This window comes from Pyrus communis, chromosome 9 (assembly GCF_963583255.1).
Source record: "Pyrus communis chromosome 9, drPyrComm1.1, whole genome shotgun sequence".
In the NCBI taxonomy this organism is placed as follows: domain Eukaryota; kingdom Viridiplantae; phylum Streptophyta; class Magnoliopsida; order Rosales; family Rosaceae; genus Pyrus; species Pyrus communis.
Window position 1 is genome coordinate 342018 of NC_084811.1, and position 11525 is coordinate 353542.

Genomic DNA, 11525 nt, shown 5'->3' on the forward strand with positions numbered 1-11525 from the left:
CATCTCCTACTCATCATTTTCCCTTCCCTTCTAATTTACAAATCTAATATCGCAGTATCCGCACAGCACAGCACAGCAGGTGTGTATAATATATGTTGTATCCATCGCCACTAAATCAATTATCATATATTAATATTAATCACTCCCTCGTAAAGCATAGCTTGCTTCAATCCTCTCTCTCTCTGCCAGTCAATTAGTTTCTCTCTTTGACTCTTGTTTACAACGAACGATGTCATCCAAACACAAACGCTTTTTCACTAACAATAATATAATATACATTCGTATACAATCAATTAAATAGCTCAATTTTTTACCTCTTTTGCTGTATATTGTATTATGAAAATTTATTCTTTATTTTGGTCAAAGCTCAACTTAATCATATATTAGACGAAAGTATTAATCAATTTAACATACATACTGAATAGATGTTTCTCCGACCTTCGCAAAACGAAGAGTCTTGTGGTTTGGGGGGTCGCCCTTTAACATATATATTGCATGGTCCTCCTTACTCTTCTTTTGTTTTTGTTTTTGGTGAGAGTTGTTTTTGACTTTACTTCTATGCCAAAAAAATTTCCTTGTAATTGATCAAAAATTGATATTTTGGCCTTGTTCTTCTTCCACCCTCCATATATCGAATTTCTTGTCTATAAATAATTATATTGTATATAAAGAGTACTCTTCTCATTGATTTTATCACCTCTCCATCTTCTTTATATATATCAACACAGCAACAAGTTTATTACTAAGAAACTGCAGGTCCTTGTGAAATTCTTGATTAATACAAGGAAGGAGGCATGTCGGCCATGGCCAAATTCTCAGTACTCTCACTCTGCTGCATGCTTTTTGTGAGTTTGGTCGTCATCATTGAGGCTGCCCCTCAAAGCTCTCTTGTCACTCATCTTCCTGGTTTTAATGCTAACTTTCCATCCAAGCACTACTCTGGGTAATTCAGTTATATAATTACACACATATACATATTATGCTTCTATATCTCTATATGTTAGAACTACTGCTTTTAATTTGATGGGAATTTGTTGAATATTGTGTAGATATATTAGCATAGATGGAAAGAATCTTTTCTATTACTTCGTAGTTTCAGAAAGGAACCCAGCAAGTGATCCGGTTGTTCTGTGGCTCAATGGTGGACCCGGCTGCTCTAGCTTCGACGGATTTGTCTATGAACATGGTAACTAATCCTTACCGTACATGTTCAGTCTTCCACTTGATCTCTTTCTTTCTTTTTTGTTTTCGTCTACGTACACACCACTACTACTACTTGAATCATTTAGTTTCTTTCTCTCTATATCTTTTTCAATAATATATATGTATACTTAGGTGATTTCTGTTCAACCACAAGTTTGTTTTTCTTTCCCATTTTATCTTATATATAATAATATGATAGCTGGACGACTAGTAGTGTCTGTATTATATATGCTTTTGCATGAGATGCTTCTGCTGCTACACGTTTTAAGAAACGTTTGGTGGATGTGTTTCACTGTATATGCCCTTCTTCTCGTTTGGGGCCCGTTATTATCAGTTAGCTTGCTCACGGGTGTGAAGATTGGCTAAAAAGACACTTTTGTTTCACAAATTACAATAATTTCTTCCTTCCCTTCGTCAGACGGGTCAAAATTCATGTTTAAGATTAAGACATTAAAACCATTAGATTTGATATAAAAAATTGAGATTAAAATATTAAAACCAGATCTATTTATTCTCCGCTCTTACACTAAATTCAAAGATATATGACCATTTATTTGTCATCAATTACTTGGTGTGCATCAGGGGAACTGTAACTGATAGATAATATGTGCCTTGAAAACACAATTCATAGACCAACTCTAACAAGTGCAAGTGTGTTGTCCATTTCAGCTGTATGCAGATTGGCACCAAACAATTGAATTGTTGTCTTTTCTTGTTGTCTGCTAATTTATTTTGAATATAACTACAAAAATAAAAAGCCACTACTAGATGCTGATCATATGAAACTCCTCGACACCATCATCTAGAATATGCAACATGTGACAAAATCTTATTATTCCTTGGCCAAAAATTGATGTGACATCATTAACTTTGAAAATGAGATCATATTTTTAGGTTAATTTACTTGATTAATTATGTATATATGTAGGACCATTCAATTTTGCAGAAGGAAAACCTAAAGGAGCATTGCCTGTTTTGCATCTTAATCCTTATAGCTGGTCCAAGGTAGGTCTAATTAAACATTATTTAGATGGAAAGACTATCATGTTTTCCCTTTACTAATTTTTATCATCGTTATCTTTTTTATTGGGCAATAACCAATTAATTAATTATCAGGTTTCCAACATAATTTATTTGGATTCTCCTGCTGGTGTTGGATTTTCTTACTCTCAAAACCAAACCAAATATATCACTGGGGATATCCAGACTGCTCTTGATACCCATGCCTTTCTCCTCCAAGTAATTAATCTGTTTTTCTAATTAATTAATCTACTCCTCAATATCATATTACATATCATCATATGCTTATTGATTATAAAGGGGATTAAACATGTTGTCATGTGATGCTATATATCTTCTTTTTAGAAAATTTCATTTTAATCCTTAAAAAAGATGAGTTTTAGACTATAATCTTGTGTAAGATTAAAATCCAATTTTAGTCCCTAGTACATTTAATCATCTCATTTATTAGTTATATTTTGATGTTTTATTTATCTTTTTATTCCTATTTTAATGTATTAATTACATTTAAATTTAATTTTCATTTCATTTATCATAATATATTTTAATGTCTACATTTAGGAAACTAATTTTTTTATAATATGTAGTCCAATAACAATTTTGTATGTTCTTCATTTATGTACGTTAATGCATTGGAATATTTCAGTATATTAATCAATACAAACATATAGGTACATTAATTCATCAATACAAACATATACATGCATTTTGGTACACACATTTGAGGTTTTTATTTTTTATTTTTTTAGTACAACGATATATTTTACTCTAAGACGAGGGAGAGTTTGGCTAAGCCACACAATGGACAATTTAATTTGATATCAAATTTGCCATCCACGAGATTCAAACCAAGTACCTCTCATTTGAGTATTGACTTTTAGGTACATTAATTCAATATACTATATTTCAGTACGTACATTTTGGTACATACATTTCGGTATTGACACATTAATTCAATATAATACATTTAGGTTCATTATAATATATTTCGGTACAATCATGTAGGTACAAATATTTTGGTACAAAAAAGTCAATTTTATATATTTTGACACAGTTATTTTTGTACACTTGTGTATTTATATATTTTTGTATCACAAATTTCTTTTAATATTTTCCCATTTATATCCATTTTTAATTAAAGAACTACATATGTGCATATTAATAAAATTAAAATTTAATGTGGAGAAATTAAATAAAAATACACATTACATAACAAAAGCTGAATATAAATTTTGATAAAAGTACACCTTAAGGGATTAAATTGAATATGTAATCTAGCACCAGATTTTTTTTTTTAAAAAAAATTAATTTTTTGCAATGACTAAAGTTCAAAAACCTCTTTTCTTTTTCGTTTGTTTCTTCCATTTTGTTGCTAAGAATTATGTACTGTTTATGCAATCACAGTGGGTTCAGCAATTCCCAGAGTTTCAACCAAATCCGTTGTATATTTCGGGAGAGTCTTATGCTGGAGTCTACGTGCCAACTCTTGCTTCTCAAATTGCAAAAGGTATCTAATTAATTTATTTGTATTTACATAAATACAACATTACACGAATTGCGCGCATATGTATATAATGTATTTGTTGGATTTAATTTCTGGTGTGTAACTATGTACTGTATTTTATCCATATATGTACGTATAGGTATAAACAAAGGAACAAAACCAACTCTAAATCTCAAGGTGCGTATTCTATCAAGTCAACTTGAGAAAATTAAGCTATATAAACTGATTCGTTTCATCGCGTTAATCGTAGTTAAACTTGTAATGTGTGTAATCAGGGTTACCTGGTGGGGAATGGAGTCACAGACCGAAGATTCGATAACAATGCTTTAGTTCCATTTGCTCATGGGATGGCTCTCATTTCAGATAAAATCTTTCAGGTAGCTAGCTGGCTAGAGTACCGATCAATTAGTTAACTCACACACATTATGTCTTCGTTTTCGGTTTTCCTTGCTGAATTTCCACTGTCAGAAGTTTGTGTGAGGCAAATATGTGAGATGCCTCTATGTTGCAGGAAGTTGTTGCCACATGCGGTACTGACGTCCTTAATGTTCCTCCTTCCAATCGTAATCTATGCCATGAAAAATTTCAACCACTTTACAGGGTGCAATTCTAGCTCTTTTATTCAATTTAATTAGATTCAAACTTGTCACATTGTTAATTGTAATCTAGACACAACTATTTGATTAATTAGGCTATTGACGAACTAAACCTCTACGACATCCTTGAACCTTGTTACCATGGCCCCGGAGCTGATAATAACAAAAATTCCAAAGAAAATAAAACAAGCAGCTTACCGTTGAGCTTTCAGCAATTGGGGAAGACGACAGAGAAGCCTCTGGGAGTGAGGAAAAGGATGTTTGGCCGAGCTTGGCCTTTTCGAGCAAACGTAGAAGATGGCATTGTCCCATCATGGCCTCAGCTCGCAAAGACACTGGATTCCAGTGTTCATTGTATCGTAAGTTACTCTTAAAACTCAATTTTAATTAGATTAGATTAATTTTTTAGTAATTAATTTGGATATTAAATAATTTCTCTGCAGAATGATGAAGTTGCAACGCTATGGCTGAACACTCCAGAAGTTAGGGAAGCAATTCATGCACAACCAGTAAGCTTGCTTGATTTTTCTTTTTCTGCAGAAGTTAATGATCTAATTAAAAGAAAGTAAGAAGGAAGGAAGGAAGGAATGAATGAATGAGTGAATGACGTATGGCAGGAAAGTGTGACTGGTCCATGGGAGTTATGCACAGATAGAATAAGTTATTCACACGATGCTGGAAGCATGATACCTTACCACCAAAATCTTACAACCCAAGGTTACAGAGCACTTATTTACAGGTATTTAATAATATATTAACAGATGGATCAAGTCCTAATTAATTAAGTTAAAGTGAAATGTATACGGATTAAGCTAATTGATAAAAACAATTAATGTTGCAGTGGAGACCATGATATGTGTGTTCCGTACACTGGAAGCGAGGCATGGACTGCATCACTTGGGTATAAGATTGTAGATGAATGGAGACCTTGGTTCTCCTCTGACAACCAAGTTGCCGGCTACTTACAAGGATATGCCAACAGCCTCACCTTTCTCACCATCAAGGTCTCTGGTCGCTCCACTGTATACATTAATATTGCTATATGTACATGTTTCTTTCCTCCAAAATTAAAGATAAATCTGGAAGCATATGCAGGGAGCTGGACACACTGTCGCAGAGTACAAGCCGCGGGAGGCACTCGACTTCTTCCAACGCTTTTTGGGCGGAAAACGCATTTGACCGACAATAATACGACGACATTGACCAAGCTCAAGCAGCTGCCGTTTCACTTTTCACTTTTCATCACATTTTCCTTTCGTTCTCTATATTTCCATTTGTTGAAAGAGTACTGCATTGAGTTTCAACTTTTAATCTTCATTGAGTTTCAACCAAGAATTTCACACTCTCTCTTCTTTTTTGGATCAACGTAGGAAAACGAAAAGGAAACAGAAACAAAAAAGAGGTCCCATAACAACTGGAAAACACACTAGTCTTGCCCTCCCTCCCCTTTAACCTCAAGCCAATTGATTCACGTATGATGTTTTCCGCAATAAAATCTAGGAAATATCTTCTTGTTATTAGTTTCATTATTTGTGAGTGAGACGGACATTAATTAAACCATTGAAAACAACCCTCCATCATAATATCTCTCTCAACTCAAGTACCGACGTTGTCGTTGTATAAACAGATTCCAATCATTCCTCACCATAATATATATATATTTATATTTAGTATCTTTCTGGAAAATTCAATTTGTGTGGTGCTTAATTTGGTAGCTTAAGGTCAGTTCAGTGATGGTCCTGATGAATGAATGCTACCATTCAGGGTTTAGATTATGACAAAGATATTCTGAAAATACAAAAGCTTTGCCGTTGCTCGCTATAGTCAAAAGGAATCAATGAATAACATCAACAGCCCACCAACTTACCTTTAGGGCAACTTGGATGATGCCAACTTGCCAACTAGTGAACTACCACAAGGGAGGGAGTATATGAACAAAATTCTACTTTGATCCGGAATCTCTTGTACACTAGGATTTTTTACCGTTAGATATTTGATCATTGAATCTTTGACTAAAACTCTAACGGCTGAAAACCTCAGCGTATGGATACTCCAGAGCATACTAGAAAAATCTCGGGAGTATATATGCACACTACATTTATCTCCACCAATCAATTACCAAATTAAATGCAAATTCAAAACTCAAAACTAACCGACAACACACAACTTTATAATAACAAGAAAAGCTAATCAAGTAGCTTATAAATATCTTGTTTGCGAGTTGCAACTGGGGCAACATTACAATTGCAAATATGTACATATTACTCCACATCTGAACATGACAGGCACTTCTTCAAATACAAAAACAAGACAATTCAAGCTGAAAACTAAGACGAAACTTCATTCGTTCATTCTCACAAAATTATTATCCACACATCGAAATACATGAATTTCTTCAAAACAAAGAAAGAAAAAAGAGTCGGAGAGTTGGATTTTTACACAAAAAAAATATTCCAATCTCCCCAGACATTGCTAATATAGTCGGGAGGATCCCTCACACCACCTCTCCGGTCAAAATTTTAACCTTCATTTCACCCTACAAATCACTTTTGTGTTGTAGAATAACATAGGCAAAGCAAAAGAATAAATAATACAAAACAATTATGATATCAATATATGATATGAGAAACAAACAGGGGAATTCAAACCTTCTTCCACATCTTCTCGTCTTCTTTTGTGGGCGTAAATCTGGGCAGATTCAATAATGTGTTCACCCGAGAAACTCCTTCCAGAGCTGACCACTCTACACCTGGTTCCGAATTCATTTCCTCTGCAGCATTCTCCTTTCTTCCTCCTCCTTCTTCTTCGTCTTCTTCATCTTCTTCTTCGTCCTCTTCGTCTTCTTCCTTGTCTGCAAGGATCTCTTCAGCAGTTCGGACAGTCCCCGCGCGGACCAAAGAAGCTGTCTCCGAGAGATCTTCTTCAGCATTTACCTCATCTGCCGTAGTAGGCTGCTCCTTCTCATTTGACCCGTTATTAGCAGCAGTTGATACTATGTTTGAGTCTAAGTCAAGGAAGAGACAAACTACAGCACAGTCATCTACTTTGGAAGTTGGGTACTTCTGTCTCCACACTCTAACTGCTGTCTCTACCAGTGCTTGAGCTGCAGAAGGACGTGCAGGGGCTGTTGCTATAACATCTACCACTTCTTTGTTAGAGAGAACATCCCAAATCTGGCAAAAAAGTTTTAATCTTAGATTCGAAGAGCACAAGGAGGAATAGGAAGGGGGAAGGGAAAGGAAATGTTATATATCTCTTTAGAAAATAGCTTAAAATTAGCTGGCTACGTACCCCATCTGTCGCCAGGACTATAAATTCATCCTTCTCTGTGAGACGCCGATAGGATACATCTGGCACAGAGATGAGGCCAAAATCCTTGAGGCAGAAATCTCCAAAAGCACGTGCCATGGCAAGACCAGGAGAGTCATTGTTCGGCAGCCAGACTCGAGCAACCTCAGGTTCATCCTGAAGAGCAAAAACGCGCCCTCTACACTTCCGTATTCTCTCTGCTTCCGCTGTTAGTGAGGAAGAATTAGGGAAAAAGCAGGTAAGAACGAAGAAACAACTTAATCACAAGAAGCTAGCAAGCAGACCACAGTTGACCACAGAGCATTCCCTGTTTACTATTGCAGGTAGATGAAAGCCATTATCCAATGTACCAGGAAAATTCACTTTCTATCATTTATGAGAAATTATTTCTTTATTTCCGGTCCCAAGTTTCATATATAGATCCAGAAACTAACGAAGCATGACCCCAAAAAATAAAAATAAAAAAGAATATAGTCATAATTCTAATATAAATCCTACGCCAAAATAAAGAGTGTTTATTTTGGTGTAGAATTATAGTTAAAAAAAATATTCATGTCGGGGTGTGATTGAAGTTCCCAAAACACTTTGTTGTGTTGTTAAGAAGATGTTCAGATATGAAATATTTTTTTCATGTATCGAGCATCATTAGAAATTTGACCAGATCAGGTCCTGCCAAAATCATAAACCCAATTTGAAAACTAGCAAACTGAAAACTATTACGAGAAAGGAGAAGGCAAGAAGAGAGAAAGAGTGATACCTGGAAGACTTGGTTTGAGATCCACAGTCAACTGAATTGCACTTAGAGTGTCATCTCTATCTCTCGTGCACAGAACGGCTCTGGAGTCCCCAACATTTCCAATGAATAAATCCCGACCCTAAGAAACATGCCAATACATGCATGATCAAGATGAGCACATCACCCAAAAAGATAAAAATAAATTAGAACAAGTTTGCAAAGGATATGAAAGCACCTGTTTAATCAAAGTTACTGCTGTTGTCCCACTACAAAAGCAATCGATACTTGGTGTTGTTCGCAGCTCCCTGTCCATAACTTTAAAAGCCTTCAGAAATGACTCTCTCAGTGTCTGAAGGATCTCAGGGTTTTTTTCTGTTTCGTCAACATCCACGGAGGGCCTGAGATCTTCATCAACAGATACAAAAGCAGTATCATCTGAATTCAAGCTTCCTGCAGTGTTGAGGCTGATCTCTTTGAGAACTTCCCAGTTTGCACTCAATTTCAGAGGAAGAGAGTCCCTCACTCTTTTAGCAACCATATGACCAAATGGACCATGCCCATCGAAAACACCACAGAAAACTGTGTCTGTTCTCGAACAGAAATTCTGAAATTCATATTTAAAAGATTTAGACAATAATTACATTGTTCACCCCTGGATATGTTTCCTCTTAAGATACATATATCACAGCAAAATCTCAAAACGTAACATTCAGAGAACAAGGATCAAACACGGATACAAAATATAACAGCTTAAAAACACGGATACAAGAAAACAAGGATCAAACTATCTGAAGTGAAGGTTAATATATGCCAAAATCCGTCCATGTAAAGTAATGAACACATTGACAATGAAGGTGAGCCAATTTGCTCTGCAAACGACTTGTAATAGCTGAGGAGAATGATAAAACAAAGAATTCAACTGCCACCACAGAAGTAAGTTTTGCTAGTCTGGATAATTTCCCTGGGCAAAAAGGGTGGAAAAACTGTAGCCAACTAAAAGAAAATGGTTTTTCCTTTCTTGAAGTAGAACTACAGGAAGTACAATTTCTTTCAGCTGAATTGATCATAATACAATAAAATAAAAATTTGCACACGTAGATTTTTCATGCAGGTTTAAAATTGATGAATCCGTAAATATATCAATTAGGCTGCAGGAAAAGAAAAAAGAAAACATTTTACCTCCCAAACAATCATGGCATCCTGATTGGTTCCTTTCTTGCCCTGCTGCGTAAACAAAGATGCAGCTTCACTGGACCCATTGAGGAACATTCTCCCGGGAATTCTGTGCAGCTGTTCTTCCCGGCGGTAATCGAAGGACGAATTTCTCGACCCCATTCTCTTCTTAGAGCTCTTCCACCGCCGGACTTCATAGGAGGGAGACGACGGCGTATCGGGCAGAGGGCTCCTGCTTTCTACAGACAAGCAGGAACCCATTCTCAGGGCCCTGATAATGTTTAGTAGGCACTCCAGACCAGCTGATGAGCAATACAACCCCGCACTCTTTTTTATCGACGGATCCGTCGTCGCAAACTGTCGCAAAAAACCCCCAACGCCCTTCAATTTCACGGCGTTTGATTAACCATCCAAATCAATCCACTAAATTCACTCACTTTTGATCAGATTAATCCACCTTAATTACAATCTGCGACCAAATTGCTACAGAATTCCCCAGCAAGCACTTGAATTTTTCACTTTTCCAGGAAAGGAAAACACTTTGCTCTTTCAATAACGCCCTCTCTATCTCTATTTCTCTCTTCCCTTTTCAGATCAGGAAAGCAGATCTATGTAAGAAGATCCAATTCAGAATACCAACTTTTTCACCACGAATCATTGTCCCGGAATCCGGCTAGAAAGCTCCCCAATTGCACGACCCCAATGGGTTGTCCTTCCCTTCCCAGATCAAGCTCGAATTCTACGAATCCAAAATTACAGCAGAGCTGCAGAGAGAGAGAATGGGCAGAGCAGGCAGGTCAAGTCACGGCTCTGCATAAAGCAAGCATCTTCGTGAATGTTATCAGAAGGGAGGAAGTGGATACGGAGCCAATTTTAGAGAGAGAAAAACATCAAGGAGAGACAGAAGGAGGAAGGAAGAGAGAGAGGCTTTCAAAGTGAGAAATAATCGCAACCACCAACAGCAACTGAATTATAAAAGATTGCAAAAATACCCGCTCTTACAATACGACCTGACTTCTAGAGAGAGCAACCGAAAAACAGAGCGAATGCAACAAACAACTACTAAATTTGAGGAGCCAGAAATTAAAGAATAAAAATAAAAATATGTAGAAAGTGAACGATTAGATTTAGCCATCAATAAAATTTACTGTCGCAGTCGTACCGTCACATAATTAATTTATTGCATAATACTTAGCCGCTTTTCTTTGAATTTACAATTCTTATTTTACTCATTTTCATCCATGATATTTATTTTGCTTAAAATTAAATGTAAGATAGGATAAAGATGAAAATTTTTAACAATTTGATAAAAAGAAAAGGGTTTATTGTATAAAATAAACTTATTGATATTAGGTTCCACCGATGCGGCTAATAAAGTAATTAATTAACAGAAATCATAGAATTGTAATTTTTGAGATGATTTGTATGGTAAAATTGTTATTGGTAGAAAATGGCCTAAAACAATGTATTTCGACGCACATTACATAGTTAGTTTATTGCAGATTTTTAGATGTCTTGTCTGGTATATAGAATTAATATACAGACATGAGACATACGTCTATCATCAGGATTCAGACATATTGTTTGAATAAGAAAACCGGATTTGTGCAGTTGATTGACCCAACTCAACTCAACTTACTGGAATGAGTTTTTGGGCGTAATATTCCACAAGTTTTTAGTTTAATACCTCGTTTAATGCATGTGGTTTATTACATTTTAGCTACAATCTCGGCAGCTTTGTGTACAGATCATACATAATAAGGATCAAGAAACCCTGATTTCTAGGACAATTATGTGGTTTGCCCTCCCACGTTACACACTCATTATATATATATATATATATATATATATATATATATATATATATATATATATATATATATATATATATATATATATATATATTCATGCAAGTTAAGTGATGTCCAAATCATTATATATACGAAGATGCTTTTGAGTGATGTCCAATCCAAAATTGGCTCTA

The 11525-nt window shown here is 35.6% G+C and overlaps 2 protein-coding genes across 2 annotated transcripts; one reads left to right on the plus strand and one right to left on the minus strand.

Annotated features, from left to right (window-relative positions):
• The first annotated feature begins 394 nt into the window (after positions 1-394).
• On the plus strand, positions 395-5665 carry LOC137744066 (serine carboxypeptidase-like 20). The gene is made up of 13 exons (XM_068483927.1): positions 395-943; positions 1050-1186; positions 2132-2208; positions 2320-2442; positions 3628-3730; positions 3867-3904; positions 4003-4104; positions 4239-4328; positions 4419-4682; positions 4767-4832; positions 4941-5062; positions 5165-5327; positions 5419-5665. Exons 1-13 carry the CDS (start codon positions 795-797, stop codon positions 5500-5502), a joined length of 1518 nt encoding a protein of 505 aa, XP_068340028.1. The 5' UTR covers positions 395-794; the 3' UTR covers positions 5503-5665.
• A 728-nt stretch (positions 5666-6393) lies between these two features.
• On the minus strand, positions 6394-10582 carry LOC137744067 (probable protein phosphatase 2C 33). The gene is made up of 5 exons (XM_068483928.1): positions 9548-10582; positions 8604-8972; positions 8390-8507; positions 7615-7838; positions 6394-7496 (listed from the first exon to the last, which is right to left on the minus strand). Exons 1-5 carry the CDS (start codon positions 9800-9802, stop codon positions 6966-6968), a joined length of 1497 nt encoding a protein of 498 aa, XP_068340029.1. The 5' UTR covers positions 9803-10582; the 3' UTR covers positions 6394-6965.
• Positions 10583-11525: the final 943 nt, after the last annotated feature.